A 24056-nucleotide genomic window follows, 5' to 3' on the forward strand; every position below is an offset into this window, starting at 1 on the left:
TTATAGTTTCCACAGCAGAGATTTCACTCAATCCTCATTTTCAACTTACCTTATTTTAAGTAGATATGAAAGCTCTCAAGAGCAGTATTTAGCAGCTGGCAAGAGCCAGATTTGAATATGGGTCTTCTTTCCACTTCATGTTCTGATTATTAAATTTATCAAACTATCTCTTTCTCCACCTCCTACCCTTGGTACTTGTGGTTTTGGAGGGAGAACAGAAGTAATATTAATGTCATTTGTCAATGTAAAGCAGTGGTTCTCAACCTTCCTAATGCCGCGACCCTTTAATACAGTTCTTCATGTTGTGGTGACCCCCAACCATAAAATTATTTTCGTTGCTACTTCATAACTGTAATTTTGCTACTGTTATGAATCAGAATGTAAATATCTGATATGCAGGATGCATTTTCATTGTTACAAATTGAACATAATTAAAGCATAGTGATTAACCACAAAAACAATATTAATTATATATGTGTTTTCCGATGGTCTTAGGTGACCCCTGTGAAAGGGTATTTCGACCCCCAAAGAGTTGCGACCCACAGGTTGAGAACCGCTGATGTATTTACTTTAAAAATTCTATAGCCCGGCTGGCATGGCTCAGTGGTTGAACGTCAACCTATGTACCAGGAGGTCAGTTTTATTCCTTGGGCAGGGCATATGCCTGGGTTAATCCCCAGTGTGGAACATGCAGGAGGAAGCCGATCAATAATTATCTCATCACTGATGTTTCTCTCTCTCTCTCCCTGTCCCTTCTTCTCTGAAATCAATAAAAATATGAAACTCTACAAGCTGTTTTTCCAATGGAAATAGCTGGCATGAAAACCAGGAGACTAAGGATCTATATAATTTCAGATCTGTATGATGTCTGGGCATCTCAGATTCTCTTTCCCAGGAAGAGATGGACTAATGCTCTCCAAATACATTCTCCCAGTTCCAATAGATCTATCTCACACTGGAAATGTTACAAACTTACCTTGCTATTTCTTTCCCTTTCAAACTGTTCTTCAAATTGTCTGATTTTTTTCTGAAGTTTCTTGACCAACTGATATGGTGTTCTGTCTTCTCTTTTTTCATCTTTTGAACTAAAGGATGATCTTCGAATCCTGAATTAAAACAAGAGGCAAACACTATGTGTTAAATTTTTAAGTTAACACCGTATCTCTTATTGCCCTTATGTAACATGATACTATTACCAAGAAGTATATCCCTAATACTAAAAAACAGAAAAAGAAACTTATGCTATAGTGTTACAGGCCATAAAATTAGCTAATGCAAGCACTGACTAAAACAATTTGAAATCATTCAAAAGTTGTTTGGGCAAAGGCAAAAACAAAGATATCTAGGCAGCTCAGAGCTCTCTTTGGGTTCAAACTGCACAGGAAAGATTTTGACATTAAGGATCAATTTAATTCAAAATTTTGACAAGCTCCACTTGCTGCTTCCCTTCCAGAGATCTGTAATCCAATCATAAGTGATTAAATGAATAAATACACCATGAGAAAATATCTATTAGAGAACAGATCCCAAACAGTATTCCCCAATGAACCCAGAATTTAGGGATCAAAAAAATTAAGTTACAAAAATGTGCTTCATGATATATGGGAGAAAGCTTTGAACTTCATTGCCTGAGTTTCAAAGGACCTGGGTACATAATAGGAATTACTCCTCATAAGTACAAAAAAATCATATACCTAGCAAAAGACAGTGCTTTAGATGAGGAAGTCAATGTCTCTGGATCATGTAAGAAACGCTGGCTTTGACCAAAATCTAAACTACGGTGTGATAATACTGGAGGACAGTCCTCTTCCAGGGGGTGATGATTCATTCTTCCAGCTTGTGGAGAGAGTTGAGCTTCCCCAGACTCAGAGTCTTCCTGCCAAGACTTAAAAGCAGGAAATGGCTCTGTAAAACAAACACAAATAATAGTACCATGGGTCTCTTGGTTCCACATGGAAAAGAAGTCACACAACATCAGCTATATGTCTTTTAAATCAGATCATTATGTGGTGAGTCATATAATATTTATGATATTAAAAACAAGGAATATTAGGATCTTCATAAAGCCTACTATAGTTTAAAATTGCCTGAGTTTCATTTTTAAGTCTAGAGTTCTATTTTCATATAAGGAGTTAATACTTTAAATTTCTGAACCCAGTCACAAAGTAAGAAAGGACACTGTCAAGCTCTTTAAAATTACAAAAATGTTATTTTTCAAGTATGGCAAAGTCTTCATTTAGAAACACTCAAAAGTCCTCAGGCAGGAATTTAACTTAGCCAAATACTGCCAGGTGAATAAATTGTCCCTCACTGTAAAGTGGCTATGTTAAGAAGTGGAAGCTAGCCCTAACCGGTTTGGCTCAGTGGATAGAGCATTGGCCTGCGGACTGAAGGGTCCCAGGTACGATTCCGGTCAAGGGCATGTACCTTGGTTTCGGGCACATCCCCAGTATGGGGTGTGCAGGAGGCAGCTGATCAATGTTTCTCTCTCATCGATGTTTCTAACTCTCTATCCCTCCTCTCCCTTCCTCTCTGTAAAAAATCAATAAAATATATTAAAAAAAGAAGTGGAAGCTATTCCCCAAGCTATACAGAACACTCACCAAATGGAGTTCTCTGACTCCAAATGAATTCTAACATTTCCAAATGAGTAGCTAACTCACCTAATAGCACCTAGCCTCTAACATTAAACTGTGGTGGTTATTTTCTGTTACAGGATTCTGATGTACAATATATATTTTAATAATTAAACACCCAACAGTATTATCAAGACATAATTTAATAGCACATCTTTCCTAAGCACATTTATTTTATTGGTTACCCTGTATGTTTTCAAATAAAACCACAATGACATACTTAGTATCTTTGCATATATAAGACTTAATTACATATAAACACAGAGATAAATACACAGGCCATAAATATACTCCAAATATAAAATTAACTTTCAAGTATTACTGGAGTCTGTGGGGAATGGGAGACACTTTTCACTTTTCTATCTACACATTAACTTTATTTAAAACTACAATTTAAAACTTTTACGCCATGGTTATTAAAAATAACAAAAATGAGTTTTAAAGTATTTTTGGATGCAAAGATGGTTTGACAGTGTCAAAAATCAAGAATGACGTTTTCTTTTTCTGCACTCAATAGCTAAGGATTGTTACTTTAGTAATTTAGTTTCTAATTTTATGCATTAGCAGTTTAAAGCATTATAGTTTTTCCAGGGTAATAAAAACATATATTTTGTTAGTTTTTAAAGCCAAGATCAACCTGATCACTAAAAAGGTACAAAGCGTGCCTTTCCACAAGAAACCCAGCAATAAAGTGATTTTCAAAGCAACCCCTTGTACCTGCTTCCCAGCATATAAGTAACTGGCAAACATTTTACAAGAAATCTCCTATTTTAAGAAAAGATAGAAATAACAGAAACAGTTTTTTCTGGGTACCGTTTTTAACCCAGATCAGTTTTCCAACCATATGGGGACAGCAGGAGAAGGGCTAATAAAAAAGGCAAACAAAGTGAACCATAAAAAGGCATAAAAACTAAACTATGGTGAACCATACTTACCCTCCCCATCTCTCTGCAGATGCATTGTTTTGAAATCAATGAGGGGGAAAGTGATAGGGCATGATGCTAATAAAATGGAAAAAAATGGCAAAAAATACTAAAGTGAACATACAGCACAGTCAGAACAAACCATACACATAACTAACACAAGCCAAAGATACCAAAAATATTACCCTAAAACCAGTTAGGCATTCCACTCAAAAACTTTATCCAAAGAAATTACTAACCAAACTTTAAAAACAAACACAAACATAACATTTCCATTTCAGCAAGCAAGGCAAAAAAATCAAAGAGTACTGTTTATTAAAACTCAAACATAAAACTAAAGAAATGGAAACTCTTAACCAGGTACTGTTTGAAGCTTTTCAGTATAATTGATTTGACACACAAAAAAAATCTCCCTTTGATTGTTCTTTGATTGCTGTTTTCCATTCAAGAGTTAGCAGGAGAGAATCTGAAGGAAAAATGTTATCCACTTCCATTAAAAGCCAAGACCTTTTGAACAGCTGCTACAAATGCATACTAGTGGTATACATGTGCTACCTGCTTGCTAACTGCATTCTACTGACTATACTTGGAGCAATACAAAAAAGAAAGCTCACACATAGGAAAAAGTGGACCTCTATCTGGAGTCACCCCACTTCTCTACTAAGAGTTACACTCAACAAGGTTTGTCTCTGATTCTAAGGTATCTAGGGTCCAAAGTAATTCAGCCTCTTAACAAAGACATTTAGAACTAGAGGCCCGGTGCACGAATTCGTGTACCAGTGGGGTCCCTCGACCTGGCCTGCAGGATCGGGCTGAAACCGGCTCTCTGACATCCCCCAAGGGGTCCTGGATTGCGAGCGGGCGCAGGCCAGGCTGAGGGACCTCACCGGTGCACAATTGGGGCCAGGGAGGGACACAGGAGGTTGGCCAGCCGGGGAAGGACCATAGGAGGGCTCCAGGGCATGTCCAGCCTGTCCCGCTCAGCTGCACCCCAACAGCAAGCTAACCTACCGGTCGGAGCATCTTCCCCCGGTGGTCAGTGCATATGATAGCGAGCAGTTGAGTGGCCTTAGCGTATCATTAGCATATTACACTTTGATTGGTTGAACGGCTGACCAGCTGACCAGACACTTAGCATATTAGGCTTTTATTATATAGGATATCCTAACTTTACAGAAAATCAATCCTTGTGTTATTGGCAAAGTTGGAAGGAACAACATGGTGTGCTAATTAATGGCCACTCTTCCAAGTACATACAGGTTCATGAATGAGAAGTTCACCCAGATGTCTGAAAAATCACTGACCCTATTCCTGGAAGTGCCAGAAGGAGAACTGCAGGGACTTGTCAAGGCTATTGAGCCAGGTGGGTGACAGGGCACTTTGGGCACTGAAAATCAGGGATCGGTAGTCAATATGTTACCTCCCTTCCATAACACCAGCTGTTAAGGGGTGGATTCTGACACAGAAACAAAAAAGAGCCCAGCATTAGGTTCTATTTGGGAAGTCCCCAGAAAGCTGAAGCTAGACAATGTCCTATTTCCTCAGATGATGAAAAATAATCGCTCTTTTATGCTTAATACTTAAGATGAGGACCTTCAGCATTGGATTGTAAAGGGCTGCATTCTCCATGAGGAAGGAGCCTAAGTCCTTTGTCAGAATCCCACCCTCATCTTTCAGAGACTCCTTTCCTACTGTGGCTTGAGGGATGATCTATTGACCATCATTCCTTTTCAGTGACTATGCCAGGATAAATAACTAAGAGGGACATTTGATTTTCACTGCCACCAGGATGCCAACGTGTCCCCCTAACTCTGGGGAACATCTTCATAAATTCTAAACATCCTGAATAACCCAGAATATAGCAAATGAAAGACAACTTCCTTATCTGTGTATCAGTCTAAGTTAAGACACATAATATGCCACTGGGGGGGGTGGGGGGGGGGGGCGCGCATACAAAACATCTAAACAAAAAAAAATAGAGGGGGAATGGGAGACAGCAGTAAAAGTTGGCACAGAGAATGACTTGGTTGGGACTTTAAAAATTAGCTATATCTTAAAAATAAATACATAAAACACTCCAAATGTGATCAGGTGAGTTGACTTAAGGCGGCAAAAGGATTGGTATTGGCATTGCAATTTCTCGTTATTGCCACTGTATGTTATTAGCTAACTTGCCAAAGGTGTGATATCCAAGGGATCTTCATCCAAGTGAACAAATATGTAACTTTACTTAAGATTCCTGAGTTGTCTCAATTCTTTTTATCAAGGAAGGTGTATGATCCAAAAGGACTCCTGGATCCAAATTTGTTGCTTGCTAGCTCTTTCCACCCCAACATTTTATTTGGAAGTTTACAAATATACAGTCAAGTTTAAAGAATTTTACAATGAACACCTGTATCAATTACCTAGATCCCACCATTAACATTTGACTATACATGCTTTATAACATTTATCTACCCTATTAACCATCTTATTTTTTCATGAATGTCAAAGTAAAATGAAAATATTAGCATATATCCCCATAAACATGCAAACCAATCACTGGAATTCAATATTTATTTAGTTTTTGCTTTTTTTGATAAAAAAGGAAAACTCATATATAATGAAATCCAAGTACCCAGATGTCTTGTGTTTTAAATTTAAATTCTAACTTCTCTCCTTTATAAAAATTGCTAGGGCCTGGTTCCCAAACTTCATAACCAAACCTAACAGGGAAATGGTACAGTATTTGCACAGAAATGCCCCTGAAGATTTTTTTTTTTTATGACCATAAAGAACAGGCAGCTATGTATAAGCCCCCTCTTTTAAAGACTGGTCAATATTATCTAGTTTAACAATTAATAAAAGCCTTTCCTGAGAGTTATATTTTTTACTCTGTTTTAACATTTATCTTCAAAGCTAATGGATCAGATAAGATCGTCTAGTTCATAAGAGATAGTTGCCCCATAATCTCATTAATGCATTTGAGTAAAAACATTCACTCTTCTTATATGAAAAAGAGAACAGAAAATAAAAATCAATAAGATTATCCAGAAAAAGGCCAGTAATCTCATAACTGCTTGGAAAATTTCATTTACAAAGAACATTATCAGGAAAATAATTCGTGTGAGTAAAATTACCTTCCCATTTATCACCATCAGAAATATTCTTCAGATCTAAATGTGGAATTTGGACACATGCTGCTTCTCCTTGAACACCACTTTGATCTGCTGGCACTTCTGATTCAGTGTTGGCATTCAAATCACACATCTTGGTACAAGAGTCCTGTATTTTAAAATAAAGAATACATTTCACATCTAGGAAGCTTTTCATACCCAGCTGACAGACAACCAGCATATATCCTGTGTAGTCTTCATTAGTTTACTGTGCCTATACAATAAGTTGCCCCACTCCCATCATCCACAATACTTTCAAATATAAATTTGCAGTTTTATATATGTCTTATTAGGAAACAATGTTTGGACCCCAAATTCAGGAAAGTATTTTCATAGCTAAGTTTCTTATAACCAAAAGTGACATAGTAAGTGCTACTTTAACTGTAAAACATTTGGTAAGAGTATATTTTAAAACCCCTTGAAATCTATACAACTCAGAAGTTAAAAGCCAGATATAATAATTAGTAGCTTAAGCCTAGTCAAATTTCTAAGAACCATAAAAGAAAAAGAATTCTTACCAGAATTAAGTGCGACAATTTATCACTGTCAAATGACAAATATTCTTTCCTAAAAATACAAATAAAATTATTAGTCTTTTAAGAATAAATAGGTTACTATTCACATTGCATATTTATTACCTAGATTCATCTCTTCCCCATAGAGTTAGCATTTATAATGTGACAGAAGAATGACAACTAGACACATTCCCATTCTTTGGAGCCCTATATCTGAAAATCACACACTACTGAAAAGATCCACAGAATCACTTCAGGTTAGAAAAATTAAGTAACACTCACCACCTTCCCATACAACCACACACACCCCCCACAATTTTTTTTAAACTGAAAAGAAAAATAAGCCCGGCTAGAGTGGCTTAGTTGGTTGAGTGTCATTTTGTGCACCAAAGGGTTGCCATTCAGGGCACATGCCTGGGCTGGGGGTTTGATCCCCAGATGGAGCACATGTGGAAGGCAACCAACCAATCAATGTTTCTCTCTCTCTGCCTTCCTCTCTCTAAGCATGTCTTCTGGTGAGTATTAAAAAAAAGAAAATCCAAAATAAATAGAAACCATAAGAACTGAATGTATAATACAAAAGATTTTGTCAAATAAATATTAGTTTTAACCAAACAGCTCTATATTCCCTCACTCTAGGATATATTTTTCTTTTAAAGATGATTTTTGAAAAGTATAACTATGACCTATATCTTAAATCTGATTGTATATCTTAAATTTGATTGTAATCAAAACTTCTAAACCTCTCCTTCCTAAAATTATCATGATAAAATGTAAATAGGAAATTTTATTTCAATTCACCTCGTATTTCCCCACAAAAACCCACCCCTATTTAGAACAAGTGTAACAGCAAACTATCACAAATGATCTCTGCCTATATAACCAGTCAACATAGCATCTAGTATCATAGTAGGTTAAAAATATAGTTACTGAGGGAAACTTCTTCTCCCCAAAGACACTGTGCCAATTTACAATGATATGCACAGGTGCTACTTCTACCCTGCCATAACAGGATATGCACTCAGAAAATAGGTCTTGATCTAAATAGGGCAAGTCATCTCCTCATATACCTAATTAATTACCTTATTCTTGCTAAACATGTGAACAACTAAATTCCCTGGCAAACTCAAAGGCCTTCCTTTGCTTAGAATAGGAACAAGTGGTGGGATAAGCTAAATTGTACCCTAACAGACTAAATTCGAGAAACATGTGTGTTAAACATACAAAATGTAAAATCCACCTAACCAAGAAACTCTTTGGATCTAAAACAAGTTTGCTAACCTATACACAAGTTGAAGAGGAAAGAGCTTTTTCCAAAAAGATTGAGTCCTCACTAAATGGATCCTTATTGTTCTACCAAATCCAGATGTCATCATTCTGGGGATGCCTGTCAATGCTGTTAATCTTATATCTTCAGCCCATAGCTCCAATACTCCCTGGGCTGGAAGAGGATCATTCCTGCCTCCTGAAAGGAAGCACAAGGAACTGCTGTAAGCAGGAAATCTGTGGACCTTCAGAGTATGGGGACACTCCAGAGACATGGCTCCAAAGAATTTACTTACCCTCAGGGAACAGGTTTCCTACTCACAATTAAAAGAGACAATGGCATTAACGCAAGTTTATCCTTGCCAATAGGCTATCACCAAATTAATAATGCTATCTGGAATTTCTCAGTATTTACAATCTAGTCTGCAACTTTATTACTGATTTGTTTTCAGACTATCAATTATCTTTCCTAAGAAAGTTACAATACACTTCTTAGCAACATCTTAAAGAATCACAAAAAGTGTAACATAATCTAAAACCTACATGGTGACTTAAAACATTCTAGAAAACTTCTTTCTGTTCAAAGAGACTCTATCTATTGAGTATTAGAGTCTCCATTGTATATGGAAACTACATATGGCTTAAATATTCACTGCTGCAAGGAATCCCCTTCCCATTACTGCTGATAAACAAGGAGGGAAACAAGCATCAACTGCATGAGATGGTTATGCAAAGTGAAGTCAGACGAAAAAGATCCCCTAAAAAATATAATTCAAACAAACTAACAAAATGAGCTAAAACAAACTCATAGATAGACACAACAGAACAGTGACTACCAGAGGGGAAAGAGGGTAGGGAGAGCAAATTAGGTAAAGTGGGTCAAATATCAGTATACAGATATCGAATTATATAATGTTGTACACCTGAATCTTATATATTAATGATGTTATCTCAATAAATTTAATTTTTTATAAAGAGACAGTCCTGGGACATACCAAGGAGAAGAGGAACAAAAACATCCTATACATATTTGTTGAAGCAAATATACTACAATCTTTCAGTTAGTCATGCATAGTTCCGAGACTATGATATTCAGAGTATCAATAAATTCCTAATTGTTCTACAAATGAACTGAAAGTTTTGAGCGTCTCTAAGGTGGCTGTGTTCATCCCTCTGAATGTTTTCCAAGTTTTAACTGTCTAAACCTACACCCTTTTGAATTTAATCAGCTTTATGCTTACCATTAAAATAACAAGCTTGGTTCTTTAGATTATCTAAAATATATGCTACAAAAGAGTCATCGAAAAATTCCACCCACAAATTTAAGAACCCCAAATCTCAAAAGGATTCATTAATTAGCAACAATAAGAGAAAATGCTTACCTCTCAAGACAGCCATCTTCACTATCACCATGGTCACCACATGGCTCTAACAGTATACCTACAGACTGATAAAAAGAACACCACTACTGTATTAATGGAGCTCCTAATACTCATATATGAGAGGAAGTTTCCAATCTTAGAGAAGTAGACACAAGTTAGTCAAATGCCCCTCTTTAGCTCACTACCTTATTATGTAATAGGTACTACTACCACTATCACATTCTTTTTCCTTCCTTATAATTCTCTTCTCCAAAAAAGATTGTTTTGTGTCCCACTTGCAAACTCTGCTTCTCCTGAGTCACAAACATAGAAGTTGTAACTTCTTAGCAGGTGACAGAGAGGTCATGTAATTCACCAGATCCTTTTATTTGAAATAACAACTGTGAATCTCAAAACACATAAGAACACTCCTCCATTTCTTAATGGGCTTAGTGACACCATCCCATTCCTATTACTCCCCATAATAAATACCTACCAAGTCTACACAAATGTCCTGTACATTACTACAAATTATGTAAACTTCTTAGTGTTTATCACTACCTCTGAAATCAACAAAGGGTTCAATTCAAGATTCTTTTTCTTTTCATTTGTTTTTTTTTTAATTTATTGATTAAGGTATTACATGTGTCCTTATCCCCTCATTACCCCCCCACTCATGCCCTCACCCCCCTGTTGTCTGTGTCCATTGGTTAGGCTTATATGCATGCATACAAGTCCTTTGGTTGATCTCTCCTCCTTACCCCCCACCCTCCCCTACCTTCCCTCTGAGGTTTGACGTTCTGACCGATGATTCTCTGTCTCTGGATCTGTTTTTGTTCATCAGTTTATGTTGTTCATTGTATTCCATAAATGAGTGAGATAATGTGATATTTGTCTTTCTCTGACTGGCTAAGAAACTGACCCAATTTTGTTTAATATGAAAGACAGTCCATAATTATCTGAAAGAGCTATTAAAATACTTCTCCGTTTTCCATTTACTTATCTCTGTAAGGCTAAATTGTCTTCATACACTTCATACAAAAGAATCTATAGCAACAACCATGACACTCCTCAAAATAAAAAAATTTTAAATAGCCGCTTTTTATTAAGAAAAAAAAGCAACCTTATTTATGTTACTTTGAATGAGTGTATTATTGTTTTATTTGAGTTAAGAAACATTTTTATATTTCTGTTTTAATTTCTAATATAGTAAAACTGATAAATATATCTATGTAAATAATACTTTTATGGGGTCCTCAGTAACTTTTTGTTGTTGTTGTTGTTAATCCTTACCAGAGGATATTTTTTTCCATTGATAATTAGAGAATGGAGGGGGGAGGGGGGAAATGACATCAACGTGAGAGAGACACATCAATTGGTTGCCTCCCACACACACCGCAACCTAGGGCGGGGATCGAACCTGCAACCTAGGTACGTGCCCTTGACCAGGAATCAAGCCCTCGACCCTTCGATCCTCAGGTCAACGCTCTAACCATTGAGCAAACAGTCCAGGGCAAGGATCCTCAATAACCTCTATATCTATAAAACCCTAATATGCAAATAGACCGAACGGTGGAACAACTGGTTGCTGTGACATGCACTCACCACCAGGGGGTGTGGGTGGAACATGGCAGGCATGGGCAGCAGGCGGCAGAGCACGGAACATGGCAGGCGTCAGCCATGGCGGGATGGTGGAACAGGTGAGCAGGGGCGCCAGACCAAGGTGGGGCACCGCGCCAGTCACTGTCATCAGGGCAAGCCTCTGGCAGGGCAAGCCTACTGAAAATTCTTTGCTCCCGCACACCACAGTCCCGCCTGGTGCTCGCACCTGCTGCTGGCACTGGCCTCACTTGTACCCACTGCCGGCACTAGAGCCACCACTCGCAGCCGCTGCCAGTGCTCAGCACCAATCGCTCAGCACAGTCAGTGGGTGTGAGCGGCAGCTACTGGCCCTGATTGCCCCTCAGGGCTTCTCCACCTCCCCCTGCTCCTGAGGGGCAATCGGGGGCCACTGTGAGGGGGTGGGCGGGGACACAGAGTATGGCCCGAGACCAGCCCCTGTGCCCACCACAGCCTTGCAGCCCACAGTTCCTTTCAAGGTGCACAAATTTGTGCACTGGGCCCCTAGTCTATATAGATAAAAGCCTAAGTGACTGGATGGCCGGTAGCTATGACACACACTGACCACCAGGGGGAAGACACAACACAAGAGCAGAAACCACAGGCATGGAAACATGGAACAGATTGATGAATCGCAGAGGGAGGAGGGGGGAGGGCAGGAAGAGATTAACCAAAGATCTTATATGCATACTAGAGGCCAGTGGGGTCCCTTGGCTTGGCCTGTGCCCTCTTGCATCCAGGATCCCTCAGGGAATGTTGGAAAGCTGGTTTTGGCCTAATCCCCGCAGGCCAGGCCAAGGGACCCCACCAGTACACTAATCCGTGCACCAGGGCCTCTAGTTTAAGAATATAAAGAGGTCCTGAGATACAAAGTGTGAGAAGCACTGGTCCAGAAATAGACTTCAGCAACCTTCATTTTCTAAAACATGAGATCATTTGATGTGGCGCTGCCAAGACAGTAAGGGTGAGTTAATTAAATTTTTGACCAAATATAGCAGGCTAATTTTTAAATTGATAATTTATATGGCCCTCAAATGGTGTTATAAATATCCAAATGGCCCTTGGCAGAAAATATAGATTCCCTACCCTTGCTTTAGAATATAGTAGCTTCATTCTTAAATATGAAGATTTCTGGGTACATGAAATAACTATTACCCAGACCAAATATTTAAAACGAGACCTGGTGTTTTACTCAAAGAACCAAATTAAATCCTAGCTCTAACTTCCTCTCTCTAAAATCAATAAATAAAAATAATTAAAAAGAAATGTTAATGAGCCCCCTTCTCTCCCATCCCACCCACCCTGCCCTACCCCCACCCCTCTGGAAAAAAAAATGTTAATGAAAATTACAATGTTCAAGTTTCCCATAATAGGCTGTAATTTAAAAAATCTGCTGGAAGAGGTTTATGGGGAAAAAAGGAAGACCTATGTAATACTTTCAACAATAAAGATTAAAAAAAATCTGCTATTGGTGAAGGCACCATGAAATAGGTACTACTATGCATTGTTAATTGATAGTGTAAATTGGTTCAATGGAGGGCCATTTGGCAATATATAGTAATATTACAAATGCATGTATTTTATGACCCAAAATTCTTCTTCTATAAATTTATCCTAAGATAAGCTTGTATAAGGTGAAATGGTTAATTCTGAGGCTATTCACTGCAGCATTTATCTGGATAGGACAGTTTGGGTTTTTTTTTTAATAGTTTTATTTTATGTCAGTATGATGGAGGAGAAATTAAAATGGATAGATGGGAATAGGGACGTGACTTTTCTATATATCCTTTTGTAACTAAATTTTTTACTATCTGAATATATTGCTTTTTCAAAAGACAAATATATAAAAATTGTATCTTGAAATCTGTAGAGCCCTGGCTGGTGTGCTCTATGGTTAGAGTGTCGGTCCATGCACCAAATGGTCACCAGTTCGACTCCCAGTCAAGGGCACCTACCTGGGTTGCAGGTTCATTGCCTAGTCAGGATACACGAGGGAGACAACCAATCAATGTGTCTCACATACATGTTTCTTTCTTTCTTTCTTTCTCTCTCTCTCTCTCTCTCCCCCCTGCTCCTTCCCTCCTTCCCAAAACTCTCTAAAAAAAAAAAAATCAATGGAAAATATATCCTCAGGTGAGGATTATCAAAAAGAAGCAGGAAAAAAGGGTTGTCACTAGACTGGGATAAAGGTGAAAAGAGGGTGTGTGTTTTTCATACTACACATGAGAGAAATAACATAAATATCTTAATGGAAATGATCCAGGAGGCAGGCAGAAATTAATAGTCCAGGAAAGGGTAAGAAGACAACCTCAGAAGCAAAAACCATGAATAGAGGAATTAATCTAATATACCAGAGTAAATAGCATTAATACACAAGCAATATACAAGTCCAGTCAGTAGTAACAGCAGCAGCTTAAATTCTGTGAAATGTTTTCCAATTTATAACATAATTTTATACTTTTACTTCTTTCCATATTTAAAATAATTCTCTAACATTGGTATTAACCCCTCCCCTCCCCCCCACTTATCTATAGAAAAGAAAAAAAAGAAGCTCAGAGAATTTAGGTGACTTACTAAAGTCACACTGCTATGAAGAGGTGAAGTCAGAATACAAATCTCAATTGCCTGACTCTAAATTTATTATACCTACTTTGATTTATGGTTTAGAACAAGCATGTCAAACTCAAAGGCTAACACAGGCCAAATAAACAAGGTTTAAAGTTTATGTGGGCCACAAAAAAACAAAAGCTTCAATTTTCATAGAAACATAGGTTTATTTTGATAGAGACATGCTGGATACAAAGGGCTGAAATAAAATGAGTAATCAACACTAATAAAAGAGAAAAATGGTAATTGGCGTACGACGATACCCTTTTCATTGGCTAATCAGGGCTATATGCAAATTAACTGCCAACTAAGATTGGCAGTTAACTGCCAACAAGATGGCGGCTAATTTGCATATGTAGGCACAATGCAGGGAGGCGAAAGGGAAAGCAGGAAGAAGCCCCCTGCCACTGACAGTGATCAGAAACCCAGGGGGGAGCTAAGAGCTGGGGGGCAGGGCAAAGGCGGCCCTGAGGCCGCCTTTGCCCTGCCCCCCAGCCATGATCGGAGAATCAGGCGCCTTTGCCGCCCTGGCCAGTGATAGCAGGAAGTAGGGGTGGAGCCAGCGATGGGAGCTGGGCACGGTCGAAGCTGGCAGTCCCAGGAGCTAGGGGCCCCTTGCCTGGGCCTAAAGCGAAGCCCACGATCGCGGGGCCACTGCAGCTGTGGGTCCCCGCTGCCCGGGCCGGACGCCTAGGCCAGAGGCGTCAGGCCTGGGCAAGGGGCCGATCCTGCGATTGGAGGGTGATGGGGGTCAACGCCTGAGGGCTCCCAGTATGTGAGAGGGGGCAGGCTGGGCTGAGGGACACTCCCACACACACACACACCCAGTGCACGAATTTCGTGCACCGGGCCCCTAGTTGTTAACATAAAATAACAGAAAATTTTAATAAAAATTAATATTTTTTTCTTGAACATTAACTTACCAGACACTGAATAACTGCACAAATGAACAAGTATAACACAAATAAACCTATTTTTCTTGTTCTCCAAAAGCGAAATATTTGCTGTTGTGCACACCAAACAAGTCAGTCCAAGACTAATGATGTGGCCATCGGCTGCTTAAATATTCGCTGCTAGTATTAGTGGAGAGAAATGGTGTGCCTGCACGTAAGGCACGTAAGGGAAATGAATGCAACACAATTATAGTAATCAGTCATTAGTGAACATTGTAGTTCATTATTAATAATTATGTATAACAGGATATTGTAAAAATTAAGTTACAAAATTTTTATTAAAATGTTCCTTCCATACTGTTATATTGGCTGGGCCGTGAGTTTAACATGCTTGGTTTAGAATGAAAATATGCTGAAGAAAACTTCCTTATCAATTAAGTATATTACCTTAAAAAGTGTTATCAAAGCTAAACTTTGAACCTAGCCAGTTTTGCTCAGTGGACAGAGCGTCAGCCCATGAGCTGAAGGGTTCTGGGTTCAATTCCAGTCAAAGGGCATGTATCTCAGCCCTGGTCGGGTCTCATGTAGGAGGCAACCAATCAATATGTCTCTCTCACATCGATGTTTCTCTCTCTGTCTCTCCCCTCCCTTCCACTCTCTTTAAAAATCCTTATCCTCAGGTAAAGATTAACACCACCAAAAAGTAAGCTCTGAAACATGTCTTAGAAAGATGCTGCTTTGTACATTTATTGAAATTATGTTAAAAACAATGCTACTACTAGCAATTGTGACAATGAAAATAATTTATTTTTAAAATTATATTCATGGGTTTTCTCTAATTATAAAAAGGCCCTTCATAAAAAAAACCTGGGAAATAAAACCCTTTAAAAGAACAAAATTTAAGGACAATACCACCAACCACCTCAACTAACGTCATAATTTGTCTTTCCAGAAAATATCCTATATAATAAAGAGGTAATATACAAATTAACCCTCACGCCCTCACAAGATGGCTGTCTATGACCAGGCCAGCAGTGGGGTTAGTGAGGGACGACCAAACGACTGAACAAGCAGGCTGAGTGGGGCAACCAGGCCGGCAGGGAGGTCGTGAGGGGCGACCAGGCTGGTGGGGGGCGGGGCAGTTGGGGGCGACTAGGCTGGTGGGGGGGGGGGGGCATTTGGGGGCAACCAGGCCAGCAGGGAAGGCAGTAAGGGGTGACCAGGCCAGCAGGGAGGGGGCAGTTGGGGGCAACCTGCCTGGCAGCAGGGGGCAGTTAGGGGCGACCAGGCAGAAAGGCAGGTGAGCAATTAGGAGCCAGCGGTCCAGGATTGTGAGAGGGATATCTGACTGCCAGTTTAGGCCTGATCCCAGGGACATCCGTCGAGGGGTCCCGGATTGGAGAGGAGCCAGGCTGGGATGAGGGGACACCCCCCCTCCCCAATGCACGAATTTCGTGCACCAGGCCTCTAATTTAAAATAAGGCATTTTATACCTACTTCTCTACCCAATAATGGTTCCTCACCACTACTAAAAAAATGTGTGTTCCTTGAATCAAAATATATGTGTGTTAGAAAAGATGGTGAACTATGGCTTCTGCTGTCAAAGGAATACATGAAACAATCAGAATTGTATGTTTAGCACACCCAACAGATTTTTTTTTAAGTCTTTGCATTTCTTACCTGGTTATTTTCTTCATCATCGAATACAAAATCTTGCTGCATAACTTCATTGTCTAAATTAGTGCTGGCCACAGGTTCTGAGCAGTCTCTGCTTCTTTCACTGGCATTAATAATATCATCAGCAATATCAACCCTAGAAATAATGATTAAAAAATCAGATCAGGTCAAATGTTGAATATGTAATGCCTTTAAAATAAGCAATGATCTGAAACTTTTACTTATTAAAGAAAATACACCCTTTTCATAAAAATCCAGTCTCTCTTTATCCTGCCAAGTTTCATTAAATGCACTAAGTTTATTTTTGTCTCTCCATGGGATGTTGTAAGGAATCTACCTTGTTTGTTAACTCTTTTGAAAAATGAATGGTGCCCTAGCAGGTGTGGTTCATTTGGTAGGAGCGGTGTTTCATGCACCAAAAGGTCACAGATTCAATTTCTGGTCAGGGCACATACCTAGGTTGCAGGTCTTATCCCCAGCCCCAGAAGCAATGAATCGATGTTTCTCTCCCTTTCTCTCTACCTCCTTTCCCCTCTCTCTAAAAATCAATGAAAATGTCCTCAGATGAGGATTTTTTTAAAAAACACACAAGATGAATGGCTTTAAAACTCATTTATGTACTAAAATAACAATTTTCCTTAAAAATATCCACTCTCAATCATAATAATGACCTATTTGTTTAATTAAAATACAAATTTAGCCCTAGCCAGTTTAGCTCAATGGATAGAGCATCGGCCTGCAGATTGAAGGGTCCCAGGTTTGATTCCAGCCAAGAGCATATGCCCAGGTTGCGGGCTTGATCCTCAATAGGGGATATGCAGGAGGCAGTCAATCAATGATTCTCATCATTGACGTTCTCTCTCTCTCTCTCTCTCTCTCTCTCTCTCTCTCTCTCTCTCTCTTCCCCCACCCCCCCACCTCTCCCTTCCTCTCTGAAATCAATATATTTTTTAAAAATAAAAATCTACACTAATAAAAGAGAAACATGGTAATTGGCGTACGACCGCTACCCTTTTCATTGGCTAATCAGCTAGATATGCAAATTAACTGTCAGCCAAGATGGTGGCCGGCAGCCAGGCAGCTTGAAACTAACATGAGGCTTGCTTGCCTCAGTGACAGCGCTGCAGGCCTCTGAGCGGGCAGTTTAAGAAACATTGTAACAAATACCGCAGGACATCAGCTAGCAGATTTGCAACATTGTATGCAAAGGCCAGAAACCTACTTTCAGCCTGTGCGGAGGCGTAAGAGCTGGAGCCAAGCCTCAAGGTAAAGCTGGCCCAGAATAAAAAAAAAGAAAGAAAAACAGGAGCGGTTGGGAATTTCAGTCACTCCCAGCCGGAAAACAGCCCTCAGCCCCTCACCCAGACTGGCCAGGCACCCCAGTGGGGACCCCCACCCTGATCCAGGACACCCTTCAGGGCAAACCAGCCAGCCCCACCCGTGCACCAGGCCTCTACCCTATATAGTAAAAGGGTAATATGCCTCCCGGCACCGGGATCAGCGTGACAGGGGGCAGCGCCCAAACCCCCTGATCGCCCTGCGGCTCTGTGTGTGACAGGGGGCGGGGCCCCAACCCCCTGAGCAGCCCTGCTCTGTGCCTGATAGGGGGGAGCTCCCCAACCCCGCCCCCCCCCCCCCCCCGCTACGGGCCTTGCTCTGTGTGTGACGGGGTAGAGCCATAACCTCCCCATCGGCCCTGCCCTGAGTGTGAGAGTGGCGGCGCCCCAACCCCCTGATCGGCCCTGCTCTGTGGGTGATAGAGGGTGGTGCCCCAACCCCCTGATGGGCCCTGCTCTGTGTGTGACGGGGGCAGCGCCCCAACCCCCTGATTGGCCCTGCTCTGTGCGTGCCAGGGGGTGGCGCCGCAACCTCCCCATCGACCCTGCCTTGAGTGACAGGGGACGGTGCCCCAACCCCCCAATTGGCCCTATCCTGAGCGTGACTGAGGGTGGCATCACAACCTCCCAATCTGCCCTGCTCTGTGCATGACGGGGCGGCGCCCCAACTCCCCAATCGGCCCTGCTCTGAGCCCGACCAGGGGCTGCACCTAGGGATTGGGCCTGCCCTCTGCCACCCGGGAGCAGGCCTAAGCCAGCAGGTAGTTATCTCCCGAGGGGTCCCAGACTGCGAGAGGGCACAGGCCGGGCTGAGGGACCCCCCCTCCCCCCCGAGAGCACAAATTTTTGTGCACTGGGCCTCTAGTAAATAATAAAATACAAATCTGGCTCTAGACACCATAGTGTCCAACACTTTATCAAGTACAACAGGAATAGCTTCCTACTACAGATTTCCCATCTTACATAATTTAGAATATACAAAACTCTGCATGTTTTTGTTTACCAAGACAATACCACTACTGAGAAAACATGAGTGGTAAAAATAAGAATACTGTCCCCAGCTGTAGAAATAAGAATATTGTCTAAGCATGGGCATAGGTTTTCAACATCTCTAGCCAAGTTAAGGGCAAACTCTAAGGAACCTGCTTATATTACATCTTTTCAAACATTTTCCCACTTTTTCCAACTTTTAAATACTGCTTTTTCCCTTCATATTCAGCCCAAATACTCCCTATAGATTCAGTTCTATCAATTTTTTTTGTTGTTTTTTTTCCTTAATCCTCACCAGAGAATATTTTTCCACTGATTTTTAGGGAGTCTGGAAGAGAGAAAGTAAGACAGAGAGAAATTCATCGATTGGCTGCCTCCTGCACAAGCCCCGAGCAGGGCCCAGGCCAGAGAAAAGCCTGCAACCTTTACCGTACCCTTTACCAGAATCAAACCCAGGACCCTTTAGTCTGCAAGCCAATGCTCTATCCACTCAACCCAAATGGCTAGGGCAGTTCTATCAGTTCTAATCATGCCTTAAAAGGAGATAAACCAGGGCCATTGCTTAGAACTGCACAGGTTGGTGATGCCATTCATGCAAGCTACATGACACACCTGCAGTTATACAATACTAGAGGCCCAGTGCATGAAAATTCATGCACTGGTGGGGGGTCCCTCAGCCCGGCCTGCCCCTTCTCACAGTACGGGAGCCCTCACTGGCAAGAGACGACCCAGTGATCAGGGGAAGGCAATGCCCATCACACCTCTGCTGCTGCCACTGCCAACAGTGCAAGCCTCAGCCGGCCCTGGTTACCTGAACCTCGGGCGGCCCTGGGCAGCCGGGCAGCTGCCATTCGAGGTTTGCCTGCACTTTGGGCCGGCCCTGGGCGGCTGGGCAGCCACCATCCAAGCCTTGCCTGTGCCTCAGGCCAGCCCTGGGCAGCTGGGCAGCCGCCAACCAAGGTAGATTCCTTACAACATCCCATGGAAAGACAAAAATAAACGGTGCATTTAATGAAACTTGACAGGATAAAGAGAGAGTGGATTGATGGACATTCATTCATTTAAAGGTAACAAGTCATATTAAAGAATGGAGTTACATCACATAACACAGTACACAGAGGTACTTTAAACTTATGTAAATTCAACTAACAATGGCTACTCTTAAGGAAAAAGCAAAACAAAACAAAAAAACCATGTAAGGAGAAAGGAGGCTAGTGGCAGGGGATAACAATTTAAACAGGAAAAGATGATTCTGCTCACCATGTCATTCAATGATCACATGCACCAGGAGTGATATTCTCCTGTCCCTGTAACCTATCAGTCTAGATCTCTGCTTGTTTCTCCTGGTGTGACCCTGTTGCACAGAAGTCTAACTTTTAGAAGTATTTTTCATATAACAGTCTATAAAGGTAAGCTAACTACTTTATCTGATGTTCTGGGAGGAAAGCCTGGCTGTGTTGGGCTTAATAAACAATTTCAGAGATTTTTCTATGTACATACGTGTATATATAATACTAGAGACCCGGTGCACAAAATTCGTGCACACATGCGGTCCCTAGGCCTGGTTGGCGATCAAAGCGTGAGCATCTGGCGTGGAAGGGCAGGTCCCAGCTAACCTCTGGGCCCTGGGCAGCACCTGGACCCCCACTCCCTCCTCCTGAATCATGGCGCCCGAGTCCCCATGCGGAGATGTGGTGAGCATGGTTGGACACCACGGGCTGGGGTGCAGTGTGGGGCTCTGGGCTGCCCAGCGGCGCCACACGGAAGCCAGGCGGGCAGCGCGCTCTTTCCCACCAGGCCTCGCAGATCAGTTCCTGCGCAAAACCACAGGGAGCCCATGGTCCTGGCAGCTGTGGTCCTAGCAGCTGTGGCCCGGCTCACCCAGAAGAGGCTGCACAGGTGCAGGGCAGGCTACTCGCAGGTGCCCAGCACCTGAGCAAAGGCTTCCCCAGTGCGCGAGCCCTGGCACCCTGGGGGAGGGTAGCAGGGGAGTGAGAGCAAGCTCGGCAGACACCCCGCATTCTCACCACACCTCCGTCCCTGTCACCTCTGCCCCCAGGTAGCTGGCGAGAGGTCGCAGCGCCCCGCCCAGGCACCACAGGAGGTTGGTCGCCACCACCCACCCTCAGTTCCCTGTCGCAGCCCGGGGCCCAGCCCTGATCGGGCAATCAGAGCCTACTGGCTAGGGGGGGGAGAAACCAGGAGGTCGCGTAGCAGGCCCCATCCGGCAATCAGGGCCTGCAGGCTGGGGGCACCTCCTGCTTTGAGCATCTGCCCCCTGGTGGTCAATGCATGTCATAGCAATTGGTCATTCCATCATAACGATCACTTAGGTTTTTATATATACTAGTATAGATAATTTACATACAAGTACATGCAAAGTCACTTCTCACACAAAGTTCCAGAAATCTCTAAGATGAGACCCCATTATTTAAATTAAAAAAAAAGGTTTTTAATGATAACAAAACAATTTTATAACTCATAATAGTAGTAAAATGTTTTTAAAAGTTTCTTACTGGTTATTAGATCCTTCCCCATCACAATTAATACTTCCTGCTTCATTATTACACACCAGACTTTGCTGTTGTAAATTAAGATCCTGATCTATGCTGCTCTGCAGATCAAAAAGGTGCTGTTCCACAGTTGTTCTAATTGTTCTGTCTAAAATGCTACAAAACAGAACACATTTTAGTGAGACACAGTCATCCTAACTGCATATTTCACTACATAAACATAAATGTTAAAAACTATGACCAGTAAAACAAATCATGAATTTTAAATGAGTGAGCTAGAGTGTAAAAAGAAATACATAGAAGGAATACACAACACAGGATCAAATTCTATAATGAAATCTGCCCAAATAGATATTATACAAATCAATTACAATGTCACTATTACTACAGAGGTGGGAAGGACCAGTGTCAATCATCCTCACTACTATATAGTCACTTAAATAGACTTTTCAAAACTATGTTTATAAACAAAATAATTTACCATGCTCAGTTAAATAAAAGAAAGAAAATGTAAGGGTATTGTTCCTATTTTTTACGTGAAGTCTATTTCTTTTTTTTTTCTTTTTATTTTAAACACTGATTTGTTGTTCCACTTATTTATGCACTCATTGGCTGATTCTTGTATGTTCTCTGAATGGGGATTGAACCTGCAACCTTGGCGTATCGGATGAGGCTCTAACCAACTGAGCTTACCTGGTTAGGGCCAAAGTCTACTTCTTCAAGAAAATAATAAAAAAGCTCTAACACTTTTCAATCTTAGTGCCTTCTTCATTTGTTTCTACTACAGTATATAAACTACTAACTAGTTTCACTGTGTTATGTACAATCCTTCCTCTAAAGGAAGCAGAATAAATACATGATTTTCATTTCTACAATTCAGCAATATTTTTTTTTAACTTTTAAATTGTCTTCTGTAAGTATACTACTTACTCTGCAGAGGCTGGTAAGATGCTGGTGGGAGGTATATGGGCACTGTAATCAAAGAAAGAAATTAGCTATAAAACTTTAAAATACTAAATGACTACAAAATATGCTGAAAACTGCCACATTTGTACTACCTTGAAACAACCAGAAGAGCATGTAGTTAGTTTTATGTTCATCTCTAGCAGAGTATGACACTAATTTTCTAAAGAAATTACCTTTTCACACAAAAAAGACCCTTAAAAACATTCTCCCTCCCTCCTGTGTGTGTGTGTGTGGCGGGGGGAGAGATGATGCCAGCTACTTCATCTGATACTCACTTGGAGAAACACTGACTTATTCCAAATCTTAAGGAGGAAAAGTTGACTACTGCCCAATAAAAGTACCCCATGTAGGATAGTATGATGATCTCAATACTAGCACTATACGCCTTGCCAGAGTAATAGTATTTGCTATTACTCAGAGGATGTTCTCAAGCAACAAACAGAAAGGGCAAAACCTGGCCATTTTTTGCTAAGTGGTTAGTGTCAGCTCTCAGACTGAAGGATTCTGGGTTTGATTCTGGTCAAGGGCATGTACCTTGGTTGCAGGCTCAATCCCCGGCCCTGGTTGGGGCATGTGCAGGAAGCAACCAATGGATATCTTTCTCATATGGATGTTTCTCTCTCTCTGTCTCTCCCTCCCTTCCAATCGCTTTAAAAAAAAAAAAAAAAATCAGTGGGAAAAAAAAAATCCTCAGGTGAGGATTCACAAAAATAAATAAATTTGTATTTTTAAAAAGAAATATATGTTGCCGAAACCGGTTTGGCTCAGTGGATAGAGCGTCAGCCTGCGGACTGAGAGGTCCCGGGTTCGATTCCGGTCAAGGGCATGTACCTGGGTTGCGGGCACATCCCCGGTGGGGGATGTGCAAGAGGCAGCTGATCGATGTTTCTCTCTCATCAATGTTTCTAACTCTCTCTATCTCTCTCCCTTCCTCTCTGTGAAAAATCAATAAAATATATTAAAAAAAAAAAAGAAATATATGTAAGAGATTGTATTTAAAAAGAAAGGTATCTATGTTATAACTAAAATTTTCTTTTTTTCTTTTTTTTTTTTTTTAATATATTTTATTGATTTTTTACAGAGAGGAAGGGAGAGAGATAGAGAGTCAGAAACATCGATGAGAGAGAAATATCGACCAGCCGCCTCCTGCACATCCTCCACTGGGGATGTGCCCGCAACCCAGGTACATGCCCTTGACCGGAATCGAACCTGGGACCTTTCAGTCCGCAGGCCGATGCTCTATCCACTGAGCCAAACCGGTTTCGGCATAACTAAAATTTTCTTAGCAAGATTACTTTACGTTTTTCTTATTTGATTTAGTGGTTGAGTGAATCTACTTCTAGAATAAAATGCTCAAAAGCTAAAGTTCTTTCAAATGAAATACTACCTTGTTGATGCTGTAACACTATTTGCTTCCAGGATGTTTTCAGTCATCCTTAATTGTACCACCTCTGGCATGTCATTTGATTTTTCTGCTCCTTCTTCTGGAAGTTCTTCTATATGTTCCAGCTTTTCATCTTCCTCTTCTTCTTCAGAAAGTTCATTAACCTATATAAAAAGAAACAGAGAATTAAAATTTGATGAAACTAGAAAAGAA

General features: G+C 41.0%; 1 protein-coding gene across 13 annotated transcripts in view; it reads right to left on the minus strand.

Annotated features, from left to right (window-relative positions):
- Nucleotides 1-24056, minus strand: part of FAM13B (family with sequence similarity 13 member B) — a 67881-nt gene that overhangs the window by 14698 nt on the left and 29127 nt on the right. For 5 of the 13 annotated variants that reach the window (XM_059698475.1, XM_059698474.1, XM_059698467.1 and 2 more), the window contains 10 exons: nucleotides 23847-24007; nucleotides 22424-22465; nucleotides 21497-21649; nucleotides 16657-16789; nucleotides 9878-9942; nucleotides 7233-7281; nucleotides 6679-6823; nucleotides 3572-3637; nucleotides 1695-1905; nucleotides 977-1106 (listed from right to left, as the gene is read on the minus strand). In XM_059698475.1, coding sequence (XP_059554458.1) covers nucleotides 977-1106; nucleotides 1695-1905; nucleotides 3572-3637; nucleotides 6679-6823; nucleotides 7233-7281; nucleotides 9878-9942; nucleotides 16657-16789; nucleotides 21497-21649; nucleotides 22424-22465; nucleotides 23847-24007 — 1155 coding nt within the window. The remainder of the gene's footprint in view (nucleotides 1-976; nucleotides 1107-1694; nucleotides 1906-3571; nucleotides 3638-6678; nucleotides 6824-7232; nucleotides 7282-9877; nucleotides 9943-16656; nucleotides 16790-21496; nucleotides 21650-22423; nucleotides 22466-23846; nucleotides 24008-24056) is intronic. The other 8 variants (XM_059698471.1, XM_059698469.1, XM_059698468.1 and 5 more) reach the window with 6 other exon arrangements.

The sequence above is a fragment of the Myotis daubentonii genome, chromosome 5 (assembly GCF_963259705.1).
Source record: "Myotis daubentonii chromosome 5, mMyoDau2.1, whole genome shotgun sequence".
NCBI classification, from domain to species: Eukaryota; Metazoa; Chordata; class Mammalia; order Chiroptera; family Vespertilionidae; genus Myotis; species Myotis daubentonii.